Genomic DNA, 23,416 nt, shown 5'->3' with positions numbered 1-23,416 from the left:
ATTCACAAACTTCAACCAAATACAGTGATTATTTATTGCATATTTTGCTTTGGTCCACCTTGTATAAAATCTTTTATATCAACCTACTATTTTAGCTGACAGTAACTTATTTCATTTTAAGATTTTATTGTTGATTTTTCTTAACATCTTCAGAGGGAGAAAAAACAACTTATTTGTAAAATAAATGTCAGTGCTACATAAAAAGGCTGTACACTCAAAAGCAACAATAAATGTCAGACATTATTACGTCTGTAAAAATGTGTGATGTTTTGAGAACAATTGTTGCTGTTTTGTTTAGTGAAATTGATTATGTGACATTTTTGTCCTAAATTTTAAATTAATTTTCTGATAATGTGCTATTTTTATTCGTGATTTTTCTGTACCCAGAAAATCTGTTTAAACCAGACCAAATGCTGATAGATCCAATGTGACTAGATCAGACTGAAAGTAAACACCATCTAACTAACCCACCTGACATAAAAGAGCAGCAGACAAAATGCTAACAGACCAACTGGCATCTGACAAAACTGATTTGGGCAAAAGGCATCAGATCAAACAGACGCAGACCAAATGGACAGACAGACTGTTATCAGAAAAAAGCCAGCGCATCAGAAAGGATTCCAACCAAGTGCCCCCAAATATAACAGATGCATTCGAAATGGACACAAACAAAACATCATTGGACCAAATGCATATTTGTTGTGGCAGTGTTTTTTTTTTTTTTTTATGTTTTTAACCAGATGGTGTGTTGTCCGACTTGATTTGGTCTGGTCCGCTTGGCTTTAGTGCATTTTGTCTCCGTTTGTTTTGTCTAATGAGAGTCGATATTTCCCAGACCTCAGAATGCGTTAATTTGTAGACTGGTCATAAATCTTTTCATGGCCCATTTCTTAAGAATACTACCGGTGTTTGCGATGACATTTCAAATCCATTCAAACAGATGATTGAAATTCCTCAAAGGTTCAGTTACCTGTGCAACTGCTGCTTTGTGCTTCTTCATCAGTTCATTCATGTCTTCCTGATCCTCCTCCATGCGAGACTGCAAGTCGTTCTTCTCCCTCTGCAAACGGCTGACCTGCTCCTCCAGCTAAGTGACAAACGGACAGAAAAAAACACCTTAACACAAAATGTCAGGATTTATTCATGAGCTATTAAATATGATAAACGGTGATTAGCCAAAGCCAGAGCAGTCCCAGAGTTTCCTCTCCCTGCTTTGAAACACAGTCTTGTCAGGGTTCTGGCTGGAGGATGACACCAATTGGAGATAATCAATTGGCTCATTTAGGCCAGGGAAAGTGCAGTGTGTGCAGCGTACTGGCGATGTCCTATTTGGAGTTTCAGTTGGTAAAACGCCAGTTCTCAATATGAATTCTCTGATCTAAGACATTTGCGAGACCCTCCCTTGCCATAAATGTAGCAATTAGAAACCAAAACGGAGACAGACAGCACACTGTGTGTCATCCCAAGAGACACAAATATCCTCAGTCTATGAGTCGAAAATGTAGGAAGAAGTCTCGTGAGACAACTATTAATGAGCAGACTGAGAAACAAAAAAAAAAAAAAGACATTCAGCAAAGCTCATTTAACCATTAGAGCAAAATGTTCAAATCAGACATATGCCAAAGGGCGTTTATTATTTTAATATTCCAGCATGGCCTCTTGTATGCATATAAATGAGGATCCTGCTGTAATTTGAAGAGTGAGAATTTGATATGCACAGGCCCTTAAGTAACTACACATTGTTGTTTGTGGGGGTTTCTCCTCATTAGAAAAGCGAATAAAAAAACCCACAAGTACAGAAAAAAAGCTTCTGTTATGTGTTGGATATAAACTGAAAACCAAGCTAAAGTTCTATTAGTTGGAACATACACTCAATTATTCCACTGTTACTTTGTAAAAGAAAAACATTTGAAAACTTACCGCCATCTTGGTTTTGACCACATCTTCCATTTGAATATGCAAATCTTCAATTTCAATCTCAATGCCCTTTCGAGCTTTCACTGCTGCTGCACAAGTAAACTCTGACTCCTCCAGCTGCAAGGCACAGTGGGAAACGTGCAGGAAGGAAGCAAAGGACAAATGTTAGTGGGCCGAGATCAAGAATCCCTGCGGGACATAATGAAGGATTTCTTCACTGTTGCAATTTCTATACTCTGAAAAGCCTTTTTGTTCGGTTATTTTTGTCACTTATTAAAGGCTACAGTACTGTCATCTTTTGAATTAGAAGCAAAATGATTCCCAGGAGGACATACTTGATTTTTGAGCTGGACAATCTCCCTTTTGCTGGGGGCATTGCTCTTCAGGTGGTCCAGCATGATCTGTGCATCAGCCAGAAGGACTTTTGTTCTCTTCAAGTCTTTCTTTAGCCTCTTCTCCGTCTCCACATCCCTCTGGCTAACCTGAATAACGAATCACTCCTCTGTAGTTATTACTATTACACATGACCATCTCGCCTCCATCTAGACTTAGAGCACCTCTCAGGGCTCAAAAGCATTTTATTTCCAATCAAGACAAGTGGCCCACGTTTAAATCGCACACACTTTGCTGCACAGGCAAAGAGCTAAGGCAGTACCTGGTCCTGAGCAATCAGAAGCTTGGACTCCAGCTCCCGTTTTTCACGCAAGACTTTCTGCTTGTCGTCGTACTCCTCCTCCAGCTGTACCTCCATCTGTTTGAGCTGCAGGACACAACAATGTCAAAAACACAGGAAATGAATATCAGTTAAAGTCACACATGCATCATGAACTATCTTGTTAGACGTCACTATTTTGGGCTGCAAACACTTACTGGCATCTGACAAAATATGCTCTTCTGTTTCTAATTCAGTTTTATTATAGACATAGATGCTTTTACAAATGTATTCACGCCATTATTCCAAGTTTTTAACCACAAACCTCTATGTATTTTATTGGGAATTTGTGATAAAGTCCAACAAAATTACAAAGTGAATGGAAAATTATACAAATGCTTTTTGGGGGTTTTTGTTTTTTTTTTTGGTTTGGTTTGATTTTACAAATAAACAGTAGAAAAGTGTGACCCACATTTGTATTTAACCCCTTTCACTGTAATATTCCTAAAAAAAAAATTCTGTGCACACAACTGCTTTCAGAAATCAACTAAATAGTACATATTTAAGTTTCAAGCGGCTCATTTTGTGGTTAGCTTCAATCATAAGAAAAGAACAAAAAAGGCCACTATAGAAGTTTTTATTTTTAAATCAATGAATAAATCAGTTACAAAGGTTTGATGGATAGTTTGATTAATTCTCACAGATGTTCTCCATTTATGTGACAGCCATTTGAAAAAGAATGGGTCTACATTTCAGTCTTTTGTAAAGTAAGGTAATTTTGCTTATATAACGCATTTCCAGGAACAAGGCAGTTCAAAGTGCTTTGAATAATATAAAAAGCTGGAAAAACAACAGCCTGAAAGATTTGCTACTGTAACTGCAGTTACTAGATGTTAACTCAAGGGTCTGAATACAAATGCAAACAATGCGTTTCAGATTTGTATTTCAATTAATATTATGTAAACTGTGTAATTTTCTTTAATGCCCAACACAATGTGTATAATGTGTTGTTTGACCAAGCATAATCCCAATAAAATATATAGAATTTTTTTAAAGAACAAAAAAAAAAAAAAAATCATCCAACGATTTTTTTTTTTTTAGAAATAAAAATGGATAAAAGATCAATGGCTGCAAGCACTTTTGTAAAGCACTGAATGTCCATCCAGCAGGGTTGCTGAAAAAAAAAATACAGATCTTTCATCACTTGTTTCTTGATAATGTCACAAATGACAAAAAAAATGCAAAATTATTTTTGCTTCTGTTTCAAAGATAAAATGAGGGAACGGATCTCTAAAAATATGCTGGGCTAAATACAATTAATTTTGATTAATTTGTCAACATCAGTGTCTCTTTCTCTGCGCTGCTTTAAACGGGCATGGCTAATTGATAGCTTAGAGAAGAAAGAATATGAATAAGAAAAATTAATGCACAAAGAGTGAAAATGAGCAAAGCCTACCTTCTTACTGCACGACCGCCTGATTTCCTCCACCTCTTCATCCTTGCTCTCAATCTCTTTGGAGTGGCTCTGCCGCTGCCTCTCCATCTCCATCTCAAGTCTCAGCTTAGCCTGAGAGTAACATAAGGACATGCATTGCAGCTTGTGACATAAGATGTATGGAGGTGATATTAGCATGAATTAATTTTTGGAATAGTTTCATGTTTTGGAAAAGTGACATTTTTGAAAGTAAATCTCAAAACTATAGAAGCACGTACCTGCTCCAGCATTTGGATTGATCCCGCCTGCTCATCCAACTCCTCTTCCTGATCTTTCACCTTCGCCTCAAGGTCGTGAAGCTGCTTCTTTAACTTAGCCAGCGAGGCCTCGTCCTTGGACTCCTGAGAGGACAGATCCCGCAGCTCTTCTTCCAGTTGCTGCACTTTCACATTGGCGGCGTACAGTTCTGTGTCCTTGTCCTGCGGACGAGAGGCACACAGTAGAAGTTCGACATCCGGGCTACAACGTATCACTCAGAGAGCAGAAGAAATAGGAAGCTTACCTGCAGCTGCTGGCGGAGGTTAAATATCTCACCAGTCATGATGTCTTTCTCACGAGCCAGTTTCTCCCGCTGACTCTTTTCTCTTTGTACCTCGTCCTGAACCTGGCTCTGCTCCAGGTCAAATCTGGGGCACATAGAAACGGATAATTAAAAAACTCCGAACTGCACATACTATGATATACAACTTGAATGCACAAAAAATATCACTGGGGAAAGAAAACCTAAGCCTTTTCAAATATTAATCCAAGACAAAAATCTTGCTGTTAATCTACTTATGACATGGTGAGAGAGTACACTGAGAGCTAGCTCTGTAAAAATTTCCCTTTTGTCTACAAATAATATTCACATTCAAAGACCCACATTTAAATTTATCTCTCTCCAACACTTTTCCTTCTTTTGGCAAAAAATGTCCCCATGACATTTGGTCGTCTCCAAAATGTTTTTTTCTTCAACATCCTAACAGCCAGAAACACTTATTGTTAGTGAACTTAACAGCTAAGTGTTTCCTGCTGACAGCTTGTCGTAATTCCCTGTATTTCTCTCTGAAGTGCAGCTGAAAATAATTTCACCCACAGAGCATCTTCAATTAGCCACAGGGGAGAGATCACATTATACCACAGCGATAGCTTCTTAAGTGCTTAAAGTCTAAGTCATTTTCTCCACTAATGCAATTCTGCAGATTACCGACCATCCCAGCCACTATTTGAATTACAGAAAACTTGAGCATTATGTGAGTGGGCCATCGCGTTGGGCAATCCCGGGGAAGAGCGGAGCTCGAAATTCTCTGAGATGTGTGCTGGTAATTAAAACACGGAAGAGGCAAAGCACGTTTGAAACTGACTTCCTCTGTTTTTTCTCCAAATCGTGGTTGCGGCTCTGCAGGCCTTCCAGATGAAGCTTGGTGTCCTGCAGCTCGCCAGTCAGCTTTTGGCACTTCTTCTTCAGCTGCTGCACAGAGCGCTGCAAATCCTCATTATCTGTCTGCAAATCAGCCAGCTGCAGTGTGAACATACAGAAATATTACCACAAATATTCTTTTCTGATAGCACTAAAGGTATCACTGTACAACACATTAATGGGATTTAAATAGAGATGCACCCATAAATTATGAGGCTGAAACTGCATGAATTTGGGCTTGACCACTCCTTTCTGATGAAAAGCTACTCCTGGCAAATATAGATATAAACCGATTTTCAGTCAACCAATAAGTTTACATCTGATGTGAAATAAAACACTCAAAAGAAGTATCAATTCTTGGGGGAAAAAATTAAAAAGATATATTTTTTAAATACAGAAAAAAATTGTGAAATATTTTTTGTAAATTGGACTTTTTTTAATGGAAAAAACTTATTTTTATACACATTTTTAAAGGTGACAAAGAAAAAATGTCTAAGCTTTCACAAAAATCATTGCAAAATTCTTCATTGATATTAAACAAAAAAAATTCCCATTACATGCTCAGCAGATTTTTGCATATTTCTACTAGTGTATTTATCTTTCATCTTAGTCTTTGAAGTTGGAAAGCCTCTTTGCCATCACCCTAACCTTTTGCTCCTTTCACTGATTCTCCATCAGACTCAGGTTCCACAGAAACATGTTGGTAAAATTCAAAGATCACTTTGACTAAACATACCTGGGTATGAATGATTTGTGGTCTACATATGTGCAGACCGCTGTTTTGCAAGTTGTGATTACTGCTCAAACAGAACTAATGACTAATTTAAGACACTAAAGAGAGTTCACAATGTCAATGAAAAGAAGGTTTCTTGGTTCTTATAAAACACTGTTTAGAGCAAGTGTTCTCTCATGTACATTACCTGATGTTACCTTTAGTATTATTTTTAATAATTAATAATAGCTGAGGACAGAATAGGCTAACACAATTATTTTCTAAGCCGTTTTTATGTCTTCTCACATCAGAGTCTTTGATAAGGAATCAGAATCAGCTAAAATCAGTACTTGCAGTTCAAAGTTTCACATAATCCAGATATCAGAAACTGGTCACAAAATTGTATTAGGTGCATCTCTAGGTTTAAAGATTACTGTGAATCAATGCCGCACATTAGAATAGACAAAGTCATTTGAGGAGGCATCATTATTCTTTCTTGCCTTTCTCTCAACTTGTCTTTTGCTCTGCTGTTCTGTCTCCAGCTTGTCATCAAACTCCTGCTGGAGTTTCTTTTTGGTGAAGTCCATTTCCCGAATGGCTCGATTGTATTTTATCCGCCACTCGCCTCCTAGAGAAAAAAGGCGCACAGTTCAGAAAATGTCTTTGTGACATTTTGGGTGTCTCCCGCGTTCAATGCGGGCCTAGCGGGGGTACACAGCAAAAAGCGGCTCAAAAGCTCAGATTTGATGGATGCTGTGGATTATCGAGTGCACTGTACTGGCTCAGACGGTTATCGCATTCAAGGACCGACATAATATAATCCTTCAGGAAATAAAGCTTCTTTCATCAAAACATGACCTTATGAGGTCAAAAAATTCCACAGGAAACTACAAAGCAGCCTTTGCGTTTCAACCATAATCTTGAATAAACCTCAGGTAAGAATTCTGAGCTCACAACAATAGCTGTAAGAGAAGGACACATCTAAGTGGCACTTTCCGCAGTTCTTCGCCGACCCTAATTCTGGAGCTGTCACAGGCTATCAGAACTAAAACAGCGGCCAGGCAGGCATTCAGGTTCGGGTTCATTTCCAAGCCTTATCATTTCTGAGGCTGTCCATTTCTCCTTCACATACCAACACGGGCTCCTCCATCAGTGCTGCTCATTAGCATATATATAGCATAATGACAACTTGCAGGGCCACCAGCTCTGATCCCAACGATTACTTTCTCATTCATCTAAGAATTCTGATATGCTCTGTAATGGCTTGTCTGCTGAGGTGGGTTGAAGGGGGCGGTACTGCATGGGGGGAATAAAGCCCCATAGACAAAAAGCTCTCAGCAGGCGCTCCATTTTCTTACAGAAAAGGGGAGGGGGACACACCAATCAGTGGCCATTAGTTGTATGCCTGGGAGTGAACATCTTAATCCGCAAGCCATAATCCGAAAACTTGGGAAATATCCTCAGCAGTACTTTGCAAAAATGTATTACTGCCACGTTTCCTGCTGCAACAGTCGAGCAAAGGACTCATTCCTGCAGCTACAATTAGTGTAAGGGAAATTTTCAAACTGCGATTCAGTATTTATGTTACTGACCTGAGCTGACATGCCCATTAGGGAGGCTTAGTCATGCTGCTGCTGGTGTCAAAAGTACAATCAATTAGGGCATTTGAAATAAATGCTTTAAAAAAGCCACAACTGTTAGCAAAGAGGGCCCTGACAGCATGAGAAATCCTTAAATTTATCTTCAAGGCCAGTATTGAGATCAACTAACCAGAATCGTCGTCATCATCCAGCTCGCCGTTGAGCTCGGAAGCCTTTGTGAGACGTGCTTCCATGAGCTCCATCTCCTGTGACTCCATTTGTTTTTTCATGGCATCAAACTTAACCTGAAATGCAGTAATTAAGTCAAGATTGAAAAAGAGTTAGTAAAGGGAAAATAGACTGTGTTTCATGTCTTTTTTGTGTGCATGTGCCTGCAGGTCCTTCATGTCCTTCTCCAGGCGGAGTCTCTCTGAAGTTTCAGTTTCCAGCAACTGGGAAGCCGACTCACTGGTGCTCCTCTCGTCGGCGAGCTCAGCCAGCAACTCTGAGATCTGTTCACACGCAAGAAGTGGCATACAACCCATGAGAGGAACGGCTGCAGCGTGCTTAAAAAGACTCTTATGCAAATTGCTGACCAATTTTTTTTTTTTTTTTAACCAGAATGAAAAAGGCGGCAAGACTCCACCACAAATCTCAAACACGGTGCTCCCCGAAAGCCATGACAAAGACAAAGAGACCCACCCTGCTCTCCAATCGATCTGTGTTCAGTCTCAATTCACTCCGCTCTTTCTCCACTCTCTCCAGCTTCAATTTCTGCTGCTGTATCTCCTCCTGGAGCACAGATCACAGCAGTAGATTTTTACATGTTATGCTACGAGTAAATTGTGGATTATTAAGTCATTCAGGATGTGTGAAGGCATGCCAGGTGACGCAGTTTAAATAGTGAAATCAGGCTGTGCAATTGAGCAGAATCTATAAGGTGAGTACGGGGAAGGTGATAGAGAGACTTGCTCACATCTTTGCTTCGCATCTGTTCCTCGGTGAGCTGGACTTGAATGAGCGGCTGAACTGTACTGAAGAGCTTCCACCAAGGCCAGTCTTTCACACCACGATTCTTCTTGATGTTTTTCTGAATGCACCTGATTGCAAGATCCTGGATCTGAACACATATGGAGAGGCAGTTACCACAGAGATTCGCTAACTTGATTGTGAGCATTTGTTGCACTGGATAAAAATAGAACTGAACAGACTGGGACACAGGTATTAGTATATAACCCTAGTACTAGTAACTCAATATGTAAGTCATGTACATGTTCTTTATATTCGACATAACTCTGGCACAATTTATCTAGACTACATGTGACAGATCAACACAGAATACCTCATAGTTTCTAAGAGGAAAATGATTTTCATATTTTCCTACAAATAAAAGCATTAAGAGGGTGAGGTACATTTGTATTCAGCTCTTTCAAGTCAAAACTATGCCCATAAAAGTTTTACACAGGTGAAAATCATGTGTAACATTATTATTCCATTCTTTTTGCAAAACAGTTTAACCTCAGCCGAAATGAATTGAGTGGATTTTAAGAGTCAATTTGACTTTGACTGGGAATGCATTAATATGATCACTCAATAGCTGCATTTCCATTGCAAATGTGCACAAATATTTGTCTATATTCTCCAATGTAGGGATTTTTAAATTTTTTTTGCAATTACTGTTTCCATCAATTAAGAAATGAAAATCACACCTGAATAAGCTTGTTCATGCAATAAGTCATTAGAAGTCATGGCAGCAACAGATGTAAACCGTAAAATGAAATATATGCTTTGAGCTAGTGCTCGTCTGTCAGCCATCAGATACGTCGGCGTCTTATTCAGGCTTTGGAGTGACAAACCCCTTATAATTGGGAGCGACTATGTATGCAGCATTTTGGGTAAACTGTAGTCGGTAATTTTACGTTGGAGCTATGAATTCGACACATTCGAATGGCACACAACTTTTTATGAACTGTGCAATGCTGTGAGATCACTGGTGGAGCCAGCTACATATGGTCTGAAAAACAAAGCAAAAACAAACCATCATCCTCCTGCTAGTTTTTGACGTTTTTGTGGTTTTCTCAGGTAGTAGATCGCGTGACTCGTGTGACGTGAAAAAAGCATTTCCATTGCAGTTTTCCAAAATACATCTATTGATATGGCCAAAATAAGCATGTTTCCATTAAGCAAATTTATTTTTGTAATTTCAATTTGTGCAATTTCATGGCTAATGGAAACTTAGCTATTGTCCTACTGAAACAGTTTTATATTTTAGGGTCCTTTTTCTCATAAACTCTGACCGGCTTCCATGTCCCTCTCAAAGAAATCATATTCAAATCACCTTCCATGGTGTGTTTTTTTTTTTTTTGCCATGCCTAACCTTTTTGCATGTCAGCCAAAAACTTCAATATTGGTATTGTATTACCAGAACTCTTACTTAGACATGTTTTCTGTGTGGGGGTTTGTTGTTGTAAAACTAATAGTTATCCTGTTTACAGATTCTGCCACCTGTGCTGCAAATTTTTAAAGCACCTTCAGAGTGGCACTGAGCCTTTTCTCTAGTTAATGCTTCCATTGCCTTGTCTTGGTAGGTTCAGTTACACAGAGTGTACAAAGCGCACTATGAGACGCAACTAAATGTTGCGATACAGTTTAATAACATTAGCTCTGTTTTAAGCTTCTCCACAACTTTATCCCTGACCTGTCTTGGTTTGTTACTTGGTCTTTATGAGCTTGTTTGTTCAGTATAGTTCAAACATTTATTTCCACTATTTTGTGTTACTGTGTCACATTAAACCCCCAATAAAATGCATCTACCTTTATGCTTGTAGTATGAAAAATGTGCAGGGGAAACAATTATTTTTTCACACATTCTTAATGATTTAATTGCAGAAAAGAAAAGAAAATGTCATAGACAAATAATAAAAAAGAAGACAGTTGGGCAGAGACATTATAAAACTCATCAACCAGTATTCTCTCGTCCTCAACACCGTTAAACCGAATCCCTGAAACACTGCATTTTTAATGTGTTTGATTGCCTGTTTATAGCCAAGCAGTTATCCCAGGACTTGCCTGCCTCCTCTGGAGAGTTTCTACAGAGTGCGTTCCAAGGCTGGGAGCTAATTTTTGATTAATTAAATCAAACATGTCGGCAGCTCATTCCAAGTATTACACGATTTCCATGCTGCTTATGCATGAGGCTCTCTAGCAGCGGCAGATTATGGGCAAACCCAATTAGAGCAACACAATTCGCAGCATCAGGTACGTTTTGCCCTGAAGGTACTCTCTATAACCAATTAGGATTTGTCACACAGTCAAAGCTTTAACGTGTAACAAAATGCAGCAATTCTCTGGCAGAAGATTTAAGCAGGTTTCACTTGTCATATTTAGTCTAAAAAGAAAGGGAAACAAACAAAAGATTAGGCTCCATGAGCACCATGGCTAATCATTCTGGTTCTCATATCAAATTAAAACGGTGTGACAACTGTATGACTGTGTGATGAGTTACAATTGTGAACCAAGATTAAGAAACAAAGCACTCTCAGTAGCGAGCGTGTGCACCCCGACCTGGGAATGTATACGTAAGAGAGAGCAAGCGTGGGTACAAGTGATTTTTTTTTTCCACTGAAAATGATGCTTTTCAAAAAATGATAGCACCTGGAGCTCTATACGACAGATTTTTCTAAAAGCTGCAATAATTGCTTTTTTTCATAAACTTGCCTTAAAAATCAAGACAGAGGCATGCAGCCCCTACTTTGGACATCCAAGCCAGAAGGGGGCAACTCTTACTCATAAATATCTGGATGCTGGATAGGTTACCGTTTCACTATTTCAAACCTTTTTAGATTTGGTGGGAGCAGTGTGTCACTACTGAATACGTCTCAGTTTGTACTCACCTTACAGACATTCTGTGCCCGCTTTGACAACTGCAAATTGAATGTAATTTTCTATAATCTTATTAAAAGATTATTTGGTTATGTGACTCTAATCTATAACATATACCAGCAGGAGGTCATATGTAATTATTCTAGTTTGATCAGATTTTTTAGGTGTAAAGTGGCCCAAAAAGGGGTTACAAACATAATCTGTTAAAAATATTGAAAAATAAAAAGTCTTCAGAAAATGTTATATTATTAAGTTAAAGTAAATGGAAGATTTGAGCATATTGATTTCTAGAATTCCGAACAACCCTATTAAACTAAGAAGAAAAATGAACTGAGGAGGGGGATTGCAGTCCAGTTTAAATCAACAAAGATTGAATTGCTGCTTTAAAAATAATTGATAAAAAAAAATTTAATTCTTTAGGTCAAAATTTACAATAAATATTTTACAGAATTGACAATAGTACTGAATACCTACAGAACATTTTTGCTTATGGTTTGATAGTTATGTTACATCTCATAAAGCATATTTATTCCTGTATAAATTTGGATACATTTGAATTTAAAACTCAGAGGTCAAATACCTTCCCTGAGGACTGCCCTAGCACCTACCCTGTACTTTTCTAGCCCCTCTTATGCACTCTGATCCACTTCCCTTCCCTTTATATCTGCACTGCCACCCAATCACCTCTGACAGAACCTTCCATGTAGCTTATTGTTAGCTTTGACATTGATCGCAATGTTATATCCATATTTGTAGGTCGCCTTTAAAAGTGTCTACCAGATGCATAAACATGATTTAATTTGCAAGCCAACACATGTATGTAGTGCTGATTAGATGCAAAAAAGGCAGAAAAAGGATTTGTAGGGTACCTGAAGGACAACAACCAATACAGTTAGTGCCTGCTGAGGCAAAATGACAGACTTTAAAAATGTCAGGATGTCCCCTTGAGGAGACAGCTGAATGAGTGTGGGGGAAAAAAAGAGGGTGGAAAAAAAGAAACAAGAAAAAAATGTGGTTTTGTCATTTTTGTCACATGGGCTTGGCACAGTTTCACAAGGTTAACATGCCAGGAAATATAAATCAAAGAAAATTGGGGCTTCCTGTCACATCTGTATACATCAAGTAGAAAGTGTCTGAGTGGCTTCACCATTGCTCGACGGTAACCATTCCGGAGGCAAATTGCCATCTAATCTAACTCTTAAGATTGGACACTTCAAATAGCACAAGAGGCTACAAAGTCCTATCAGTTTTTTCCAAGTGATATGAAGGTAAAAGCAAGGGAGCAAAAGGATATTATTGTGCAATAATTATTCAAACATTCAACAGCAAGATGCTCTATAAATATTCACAGGGCATAGAAGAGGAGATGGAAATCAATTCAATAAGCCACCATGGCTGTTTATCTGCTTCTCAACTGTGGTGGTGACTAATTGAATCAAGAATAATATAAACAGGATGGAAATCAAAATTAAAAAATGCCCTTCACAACAATATTGCAAGGAGAGACTGTATCTAACATATATGCATCAGATGAATAAGAATAAATTTGCATGCTGCAATGGCGGAAGCAATGCATAGCAAAAATGTGTGAACAGGGGAAGAAATATACAGCTCTAGAAAAAAATTAGGAGACCACTGACCTGAACCCCATTGAAAACCTCATGGTTATTCCACCAAATATTGATTTTTGAACTCTTCCTGAGTTACAACATTAGTATTTTTGTTTCTACATGAATATGAACTTGTTTTCTTTGCATTAGTTGAGGTCTGAAAGCACTGCATTTTTTCCATTATTTTGACCTTTAGCCCTTTATTCTGCAAATAAATACTAAATTGTTGATTGGAATTTCGGCGACGTTGTCAGTAGTTCATAGAAGAACAATGTTCATTTGACTCAAACATAAACCTATGAAAATAAACACATAATGTTAAGTAGTTTTCTTAATTTTTTTCCAGAGCTTTATAGATATATATGTATCAGCCATAGCCTTGATTTTCCTGCAGTCATAACACTTAGTCTACTGACTCAACAAGTATAAGTACTGAACATACAACACATATTTTGATGTTGTAATTAAGTAACTGTCGGTATTTCAAAAAGTCCGTTCTGTGACTTGACATGAATTATTAAATACATTTTCTAATTTGAGAAGATGGATGTTGAACTTGGGTCCAGTACATGCTTCTAGAATTATATAGGTAACAGCCACAAAATGGCAGACAAGAAAGACATGTATAAGATACAGAAGGACATCAAGTATGGAACCTACTCTCTGTTCAAGATCTATTTTGGATCTGCTGCAGGAAGAGGATTCTGGACATTACCAGAAACTCTTCATACCATCTTCATTAACTTTCTGAAGTGCTTCCATCTTCTGATGGAAATTCTAAAAATTTAAAAGTTTAAAAAGAATCATCTTAATGTTCCACATCTTTCTGTCTTCACCTATTTAAATGCTGACCTGCTGTTAAAATAATCCACCTTAAATTACCAAAGCTTTACATATTTTAAGTGTTGCCATGTTTTTGCTATAATAAATGTCCATAAACATTAATATTAACTCAGAGGACACAGTTTACTTGTTACAATCCCCTCAGGGCACACACAGAGCTGTATTTATTTGACAAGTCATTAACGATGATAGGAGCAGCATTTGCTTTCAGCTGTTTGCAGCAGTCATCCCCCCCGCACCCCACCCTCCTTGCCCCATGCAAGTTTACCTAACAAATCCAGCCTCAGCACTGCAGTTAATAAGTATTGATTATTCTGGGCGAAGCGGCATAATCAGTCTGAACCCAACAGTAAATCCCAGTCTGCAGTTTTCGACAGCTTTGACAAGTGAGCTGTCACACGGAGGGTCAGAGTTTTACTGTTAAATTAGAAGTTACACAGCAGCTGCTCTTATACTGAGACATGAGCTTCATCACAACTGTTAGAATCTCTTGACCTCAAAAGGTTTAGATGTGCTAACCAAATGCTCCCAATTTAGCAACAGTTGAAAAATTTCAGAAAAGTATGAGAAATTGTTGCTTATGAAAACTTAACTTTTATCTAAAGTCTGTTCTGAATTAGAAAAGAAATCTTCAAACTGAAATTTGCAGCAAAAGCCCTTTGATGTGAAACAGCATGTCTAAAAATAATGTTAACTTTGTAATAAACTCAGTTTCCTGCAAAAGTTAATAAACACCCCTTCTTATCCCCATGATTTCTTTTTCTTTATAAATCTCGAGTGCATGTGCAGTGATTTTAAGTGTATACAGTTGCAATTTTTCTATGTCACGCTGATTAACCACTGCTCGCTGAGCTGCTAATTATCAGGGCCATATGAAATTGTACTCTTTTTTCTTTTTGCTTCACACACATAGAATTAAGGAGTGAATGATTTATTGACTACTTAATATAATACAGTTTCAGTGGTGCTAACAGTTTGACTTTCTTTCCAGTGACAAGACTAAAGTGTCTGCAGGTTGCAACTTTAAAATCAACACAACGACTCAACATGTGGAGGAACTATTCTAACTCCAGTATTCAAGTATGAGTCTTTTTAAAAGGTTTTTATGGAAATTGAGTATTCCCAACTTACATAACAAGGAAAACCTAAAATTGCTTTGTGATGCAGAGAATCCAAATTGACTGAATAGAGGTGTTGAATTTAATCAGGGCAAGGACCTTTTGAAAAGAAAACACAAACAGACTACAGATGGCAATACAGTAAAGATTGCCATGTGTGTTAGACTTCGAGTCAGAAAAAAGATTCTGTAAGGATGCCCGTAAAAATACCACAATTTCCATTTTAAGACTTCTGAAACAGATGTTGGGGAGGACAGCATCAAATAAAATGAAACAACATAAACACCCGTCCCTTGAGAATGGGACCTCATGTCTCAGTGATATTTAGCTGTATAAATAAGGAGAAAAAAAACTCCACTAACATTTAAATGGCTAAATTACCAAGACGACAAGGAGGATTGTTCCACCCACTGCTTCCTTCCTTCCCCTCCTCTTCCTCTTAGCAGGGGGTTTTTGCACCCACTGCCTTTTCCCCTGCCTCAGCTTAATTGCAGAAGGGATGTAGAGTAGACTGGACAGACACTGAAAGATTAACAACCTAATCTGATGGACAGAATGTGTCTGCACGAAATCACAACAAATCCAATTCTAGCTCACTCAAGGGTGGCATGGATTGAGATAAATATATAAATAAATACACAATAAATATAAACTTGCTATGCTTTGGCTCAATCATGCTTTTAGCATTAGGTAAACATCTCAACATCAGAAGCAAATACACCCAATCAGATCTATATGGTATTGTACATAAATGCTGTATGAAAACCTAGTTGTTGCATAAGAACATCTTTATCATTATTATATATTAAACCATGTAATATCTAGATTTATTTTGGCTAACAGAGCAGAACATACTTCAGCTGGGTTTGGTATAATCTAAGCTGCAGAATATCTATGCAATTTAGAAAACATAGAACTAGCCTCATTATCTGTGATCTAATGCCCTAGAGCGTTTTCACTCTCAAGGCCTGAGGTAGAGATATACAAATTATAAACTAAAACCTAAGGAACAGCTTCTATGCGGAAGAAATTAAAACACCCAAACTGTCTATCTTTGCAAAGTTTTAAATGCATTTGTACATACCATTCAATTAATTTTCCCCATTCATCACAAAGTGTGGCTCTACTCAGCTCTGACAAATAGGTTTTTTCACAGCTGCTTTCATGTCTATTTAATTACAACTGTAACACCGTATTTATCACACCTACACCAAGCTTCCTAACAATCTGCAGAATTTTGCTTTATGTGGATTCAGCCCTACTGTGGAGGAGAAATATGCCATCAGTAATTTCATTCTGTGTGCACTGCTCTGGTGCGATCCAAATTTTTTTGTGCTTTTAACTGATCACAGTGGGACTTTGAAGCTGACATTTGATTTTTTTTTTTTGTGAACTATGCTGAGCTTAATATAATACTCTAAAACCAATGAACTACAACTTGGACTTGTTCCTCCTCTGCATTCTCCTCATCACTACATAACATGCCAGGACTCTGGCAGCATGACAAATACACTTTGCATTTGACCTGCAGCCTGAAAAATGTGCATCATTTTTGTTTTTCCAGCAATATTTCTGTGCAGATATTTAGGCAGGTCATTTATCTGTCACTCAGCAGCATAGAAGGAATTTTTGAACTTTTTTTCCACTGCCCTTTTCCTTGAGAGGTTTTTGTTTGAAGCAAAGGTCAATGTTCTAGAACCACAATTCCCATACTTTTCCCCACAGTTTGAGAACAACATTCGTAGCTCACAAGGAGAGAAGTTTGCACTTGAGGCTTAATAAGCTGGGCTGAAATTCACTTTTTATAGTTTCAGTTATTTGTTTAATGGAAATGCTGACAGTTCAGTGAGAGGTGAATTAAAAATCTTGAGAGTATAGCATAGAGACATGCCTGTGTCAAAAAGTGAGCCGTCTCAGTTTTTATCTAGGGATTTTAGAGGATTTTTAGCACCAAAACGCACACAGTTCATAACAGCAACTGTCTCTCTAAATTGACAGAATCAGTAGAAGATATCATCACAGCCATGGCTGCATTTAACATGTTACCTTGCCAAGCTAAATTGATTTTCAGATCAATAAACCCCAGATAAAAAAAAATTATCTTTCTATTACAGATACATTAGTAGAAGACAGAAAGGATGAGGGTGGAGAGGAAAATCTAGTTTTTTGCTTAATGGATTTTGTAAAAGCCCCTTTGCCCTGAAATTTTGATGGCTTCTTGTTGTTTATAATTTTCAGGTTTAGAACGTGAAACACAGGAGTGTTCCAAACTATAAGTATTACATTTTGAACTCAAATGAAACAGAAAAAAAGCAATTAAAAAAAATGAAACGGAAGAAAGATCAGTCATATTCATGCACTAATGATAAATCTTATAGAAAATTTGGCCATTTCATCATCTTACTTGCATCACATACAAGTGAAACAAGATATTCCGTGCCTCGCACATTGTCATTGTTGATGGAGGGCAGGAGCATTGATTCTGTTTCTGCTGGTTCATCGCAAGCAGGCTGAAGCAGCACTTTCACTTAAATAGTAATCACAGAGATGGAGAAGTGTGGGGTGCCATATATCACTGGAGGACATGCATTAAGTCCAGAGAGATGGAGCCATGCATGCCAACAGAGAAATGGAAGTGGGGTGGAGCAGGAGGCTATGCGAGTCAGCAGCATGCCTGATAAGGGTGCATTCTTGGGGGCACACAGAAGAAATTGCCATGGTTCTGCCTTGTGATAGATGATTGGATGGATCACAGGAAGGCCAGGGCTATGAGCAAAAGATTTAGAGTGCTTATTTGTAATTAGTTGAATATTTGCAGGATCGCTGGTAGGATCTACTCTAAAGTCTAGGCCAAACAGGCCCTTAAAATAGTCCTGAAGAAATTCTTAATCTTTAAAGTTTTCTGTACAACAAAACCATCCTGTTAATTCACTCACTTCTCCAACACAATAATTTTGCATTCGTATAAATGTATCTTTTAAAAGGCATCAAAGTAAACTAAATATTGTTTGTTTCCTTTGAATAAATAAAAAGAAAGGTATTTGAACTTTTACATTTTAAGATTTTGAAAATCTTTAGTCTTAGACTAAAAAGTGCTGGACGTCAGGGTTTCTGTGTTTAGCTTTGCCTCTTTTCTACATCGAGTCATTGACAGGGCTATTAAGGTAATTGACTGTGTGTGTTATCCTTGATTTTCTTTTCCCTTACAGAACGTATTGCTGGCACAGTGTTTTAGTTTATTTTCTCTTCAATAGAACACACTCCTGGCCTATTCATTCAATGTTTATCTTTGTTTCTTTTCTGGATGTTGTTATCAAGAAAGCTACTGCTGAAATTAACAGAACAATTTTTGCCATTTAGTTTGGGTAATTCTATTGGTACCACTGACACCAAAACATTTGGATTTAGCTGCATCTCTTTCCATGATGGAGCTATTGCTGACATTAACATTAATAACTTTCCTTGTTGTTCTCTCAAAGAAAGTACTCCAGGTGTTTCAGTTCAGTTGTCTCTTTTCTTAATGCAGTGGGTGAAAGAGGTACTAAATTTGTGTGCGCTTGTTTTTGTGTTTTTACTTACAGAAAGGACCCCTGGTCTTGTGCTTCTGTGTTGACATCCAAACTGATTTAAACTGAATTTGGACCTAATTTAATTCTGTACATGTGGATATCAGTGGGACCTCTTTTCATTAAGTACCTTTTAGGTTTGTGCTATATAAACAAATTGAACTGAAAACATGAATTATACATTCATGTTTGTTCATACCTTTCTCTTCTTGAAGGCCTGCCGTGCAAGATAGCCTCTACAGGAAGCTTGGAACAGAGTTAGATTACGCTTGGTCTGCTCATCCCGCTGTTCCTCCAGCTTAGCCAAAATCCCAGCTCTGAAAAACAACTGGAGAAAGAAACAATGTCACACAAACGCATATTAGCAAAAAGGAAACATTATTGAGAGATCACTTTGTGCTTACTTTAGCCAAGAGAAAATTAGAGTGAGGGGCCTGCTTTAAAGCAAAGCACAGCAGCAAAGTTAAAATAAAGGTGAGTTGAAAAACTAAATAAACACACTGAAGCAAAGAAATCAATAAGAAGATGTGTAATCCACAGACATAAGAGCTTTATCCGAATGATAAAGGAGAGATTAAGTTATTATCTTGGACAATCAGCATGGTCTGTTTTTAATCTAGGCCAAAGGTGGAACATAGTTTAACAGGCGCTGGGCTCCTCTATACTTCAAAGGATCAAGTATTGCTAATGCATCTAACATGATGGCAAGAAAGTGTTTACAGTAATATTTTTTTTGTACTCTACACATGTAAAAATGCTTCAAAGGTAACAAATCAGAATGTGGTTTGGGAAATGTAAAAATTGGAGGAGCAATGTATATTTGCAATGTATTTGGTTAAAACAGAGAATACTATGTTTTAATTTGGGTCAACAGTTGGGCAGAAATTTACCGTTCATCATTAGATGCATGCAGTACTTTGTAAAATGCGGGAGGCTAAGCTGTTCTTCTACACAGAGCTATCTCTGAAGGCAGATTTTATCCTGCACAGAGCTTTGAATCCACTGCTGGAAGCCTGTTTGGGGCTGGCGTAATTGGCATGCAAGTGAGACAGGTTGCTATGACGCCAACGACATGCTTTGTGAATGGCCAACTGAGCCTTTTTGAATTGTGGTGCCCAATGTAAGGCTGCCTCCAAACCCTTCCTCTCTTATATGCTTAAAAAGAGTGGCAACATTTGTGTTTTTTATATTATTGTTTCTTCTGTATTTCAGTCTTAGCTGAGAGTTACTTTCTAGCTGATAGCTTAGAAACCGAGATAAAATCCTATGTTTACGGTGGGAGACTGTTCGAGGGTCATGGTGGAAAAACAGTAGGAAGAATTTGCTCTAATGACCAGAAACAAAAGAGAGAATTACTGTCTTGCTGTCAGCGAGTGAAGAAGAGTCTCTAGGGTAGCTAGTGGCAAAAAAAAAAGGTGAGATGAAGGGACAGGGCTTGGCAGCATTCCATAAAAAGAACAGCAAACACCCCTCAAAGAGGGACAGGTGTAATGAAAGGCACACTTCCCAGAAAAACAAGTGTCATTCACCAAAAAAAAAAAGTTGTGGTGCAGCTTTGTTGTTAAGGTTTAAAGAGGAAAGGAACTGGCAGTGATTCAAAGCAAAAGGTTTGCGCAGGAACATTAAACTGGCTTGTTTTCTTACTCACCCTACTCAGACCCATGTGGTAGCTGCTCTTCTCCAAATCCAGAGACTCCAACAGCTCCTCCACAGCCTGGGTAAAGATTTACAACAACATCAATGTCTCCATGTTTGGATGCAGAAAGATTAATTACAGACAATACAACAAGACATAGATCTACCCACAAGCCTTTAAATTAGAAGTAAAAGACAGTTTTCTTTCTTCTGTCACAACTCTATTTAGTTCGGAAATAAAGTCAACAAGCATGAGAAAAAAAAACCCATTTGGCTCTAAGAACCTCCAAAAACCAATTATAACCTGTCGCTCTGAGTCCATCTGCTCCTGGCTTACTCAACATGACCCCCGGTATTTCTTGGCCCCACTGCGACTTTGAGTGCACACATCCAGCACAGAAGTACACCATGAGCCCAGTCTCTGAGACTCCCTCTGCCCTGTCCATCTACTAGCTGATGTGCACTGAAGTTGTATTGTTGTCTCAGTTCTTTCACTCTGTACTCGAGCCTCCAGTCTCAAAGACTACATCTAGATTACACTAGAAGGGGTTCTCCGCGAGTACTGAGGGGCTTTTGTTCACCGGTGTTTCTACAGAAACTTGCCCCTCACACAAAAACAGAGAAAAACAGTAATACTCTACCCTAACCTTGGTGCTTCATGCTCTCTCTCTCTCTCATTTTTTTCTAGAAGACAACTTCGTTGATTTCACATGAGACGTTCTCCTGTTTTTACTTTTTTGTCACAACTGTTTGAGATCATTGATCAATTTTAATATCAGACAAAAAGAACCTAAATATATTATAATATATTATATTTTACTAAATATAAATATATAAAAATATTTTACAAAAGAAAATATAACTCTCCAATCTAACCATGCCTTATTACATGATGCATTACTTATGGTTAACCACATTTTTTTTGTTCAGCTTCACAGGCTATAATTACCACCTGGTTTGTAGAATTATGAGATCCCTTAAACAGCATTGGTCGAATAACATGAAGTACCCAAAAGTAATCTCTAAAAACAACATGTTTTTCGTTCTAGAGAAATTTGTTCTGTAGAAATTAATATCAGCCTGGAAAGGGTTAGAAAGCCATTTCTACGAGTTTAAGACTTTGATGAATGATTGTTGGAGACATTATCCAAAGTGGAAAACAGATCAGTACTGAAACTTCACATAAATAGCTCATGCAGCAAAATTATCCCAAAGACAAGTCGACTATTTATTCACAAATGAAGTTACAACATGTGCAGCACTTCAAATCGCACCTGCTTTAACTAATAAACAGTTGCCATAATGGTTCTCAAGACATTTTGAAAAATACATTGTGGACTGACAAGAAAAAAGTAAAAGTTTGAGGAAGGCGTTGATCCTGATAGATTTTGTTAAAACATCATTTCGCCAAAATAACAGTCCAGCATGGTTGTGGTAGTGTGATGGTTTGAGGGTACCTGCAATTTTTGGACCTAAACAACATGATCCCGTTGATGGAATCTTAAATTCTGCTCTTTACTAAAATTTCCTGAAGGAAATCAGTTCAGAACCCTAAGCACAAGTGTACTTAGGCAGTGGAACAGAAGCACAATAATAAAATAAAATTATCGAAGTCTGGACTTCATCTACTGAGATGCTGAGGTGGGACAAAAATAAATAAATACACAGGCCATTCATGATTGAAACAAATCAATTCTGCAAAGAACAGTAGGTCAAAATTCTTCTAAACCACTGGCAGTAATGAGGTTTAGGGGGCAATTAATATTTCACATAAGGCATCGTTGCATCGTTGATTTGGATACATTTCTTCCCTTAATAGATGGAATCACTTGAAAAAAGTGCTCTTTTTAAACACTTGGGTTATGTTTGTACCATTATAAAATTAATATCAAGACCTGAAATATTTAAGTGTAAAAAAACAACAAAAGAGGGAAAAAGTCTCTAAGGGAGAAAATACTTGTTTCTCTGGCAGGTCTATGCTGCAAGAGATGGAATACAATCATCGATAAATACTAATTCAATTTTACACAGAAATCTACAATGAAAAAAAACACCTGAAAAGAAAAGCTGCAGTAGGTGAGCAGAGACACAGATGCCTTTCCAGACAGCCTAAGCATCACAGTTGCAACTGGTTGAATTTTTCTAGCTTTGACTGCAGTAAAAAACACTCCCCGAGCAGCAATTCTAATCTCCCCTATTTCACGAGCGAGACGCCGATGAGGTTAAGCTGATTGGGTCCTTGCTATGGCTCTGATGAACGCCCATTTCTCCGTCCCTCGGCTGCTGACAAATCAGAGGGCAGATGTAATGAAGTCGTCTCCTCACAACATCAATCTTCACCGGGCTTGGCCACCAGTGGAGCTGCACATTTCAGCCCCACACACTCCCACACCCACCGCCTTTTTTTTGCTGAGTGACTTACTCTCTTCTCATCCTTCACGATGTAATTCCTCCCATGTTTCTTGGTGAGGTGCGGGGCCAGCACATCAAAGCGCCGTCGGAACTCAGAAAACACCATGTGATCGGGGTAACCTGCGAAAAGTCGTGTCGGAGAACTTTATGCTCTGCAAATATTTGTGGAGATCTGTGATCATTCAGAGATGACCTTCTGACAGGAAAAAAATAAATTCAGCTACTTTTTTTTCCAAAGCACATATACAAGCAGGCCTGGATTGCAATACCTCTCACTATGTATAAGATTTAAGCAGCTTCTTCACCTTGCCTGTAGATCCGTAGGGCATCGAGCAGCTTGGATCCACGTATTTGAGCACGAAGAAAGGCTACATCCAGCTGCATTAAGCCAGGATCTCCACTCTCCCCCTGAGCCTCGGATTCCCCGCCTTTGAACAGGGATCCACTAAGAGCCTTTAGAGCATCTGCCTTGGGCAATATGCAATGAACAAAGTGAATCCTAGACCTCCGCAATGTGTCAAGAAGGGCATCCTATAAAAGAAAGGGCAAGATTAAGATTTTTTGTGCAAACATTCGGAAACATCCATTAGTGTAA

The 23,416-nt window shown here is 38.2% G+C and overlaps 1 protein-coding gene across 6 annotated transcripts in view; it reads right to left on the bottom strand.

The window, feature by feature from the left end:
• Nucleotides 1-23,416, bottom strand: part of LOC102222876 (unconventional myosin-XVIIIa-like) — an 85,641-nt gene that overhangs the window by 23,208 nt on the left and 39,017 nt on the right. For all 6 annotated transcript variants that reach the window (XM_023342236.1, XM_023342239.1, XM_023342240.1 and 3 more), the window contains 17 exons: nucleotides 23,127-23,352; nucleotides 22,832-22,941; nucleotides 20,423-20,488; nucleotides 18,974-19,102; nucleotides 8,732-8,875; nucleotides 8,458-8,547; nucleotides 8,148-8,267; nucleotides 7,946-8,060; nucleotides 6,676-6,803; nucleotides 5,408-5,562; nucleotides 4,567-4,690; nucleotides 4,283-4,483; nucleotides 4,026-4,136; nucleotides 2,573-2,677; nucleotides 2,253-2,399; nucleotides 1,921-2,034; nucleotides 971-1,087 (listed from right to left, as the gene is read on the bottom strand). In XM_023342236.1, the coding sequence (XP_023198004.1) occupies nucleotides 971-1,087; nucleotides 1,921-2,034; nucleotides 2,253-2,399; nucleotides 2,573-2,677; nucleotides 4,026-4,136; nucleotides 4,283-4,483; nucleotides 4,567-4,690; nucleotides 5,408-5,562; nucleotides 6,676-6,803; nucleotides 7,946-8,060; nucleotides 8,148-8,267; nucleotides 8,458-8,547; nucleotides 8,732-8,875; nucleotides 18,974-19,102; nucleotides 20,423-20,488; nucleotides 22,832-22,941; nucleotides 23,127-23,352 (2,202 nt within the window). The remainder of the gene's footprint in view (nucleotides 1-970; nucleotides 1,088-1,920; nucleotides 2,035-2,252; nucleotides 2,400-2,572; nucleotides 2,678-4,025; nucleotides 4,137-4,282; nucleotides 4,484-4,566; nucleotides 4,691-5,407; nucleotides 5,563-6,675; nucleotides 6,804-7,945; nucleotides 8,061-8,147; nucleotides 8,268-8,457; nucleotides 8,548-8,731; nucleotides 8,876-18,973; nucleotides 19,103-20,422; nucleotides 20,489-22,831; nucleotides 22,942-23,126; nucleotides 23,353-23,416) is intronic.

The sequence above is a fragment of the Xiphophorus maculatus genome, chromosome 11, assembly GCF_002775205.1.
Source record: "Xiphophorus maculatus strain JP 163 A chromosome 11, X_maculatus-5.0-male, whole genome shotgun sequence".
Taxonomy (NCBI): Eukaryota; Metazoa; Chordata; class Actinopteri; order Cyprinodontiformes; family Poeciliidae; genus Xiphophorus; species Xiphophorus maculatus.
The sequence above is the reverse complement of the archived record's forward strand: the minus strand, read 5'-3'. Positions and strand labels throughout refer to the sequence as shown.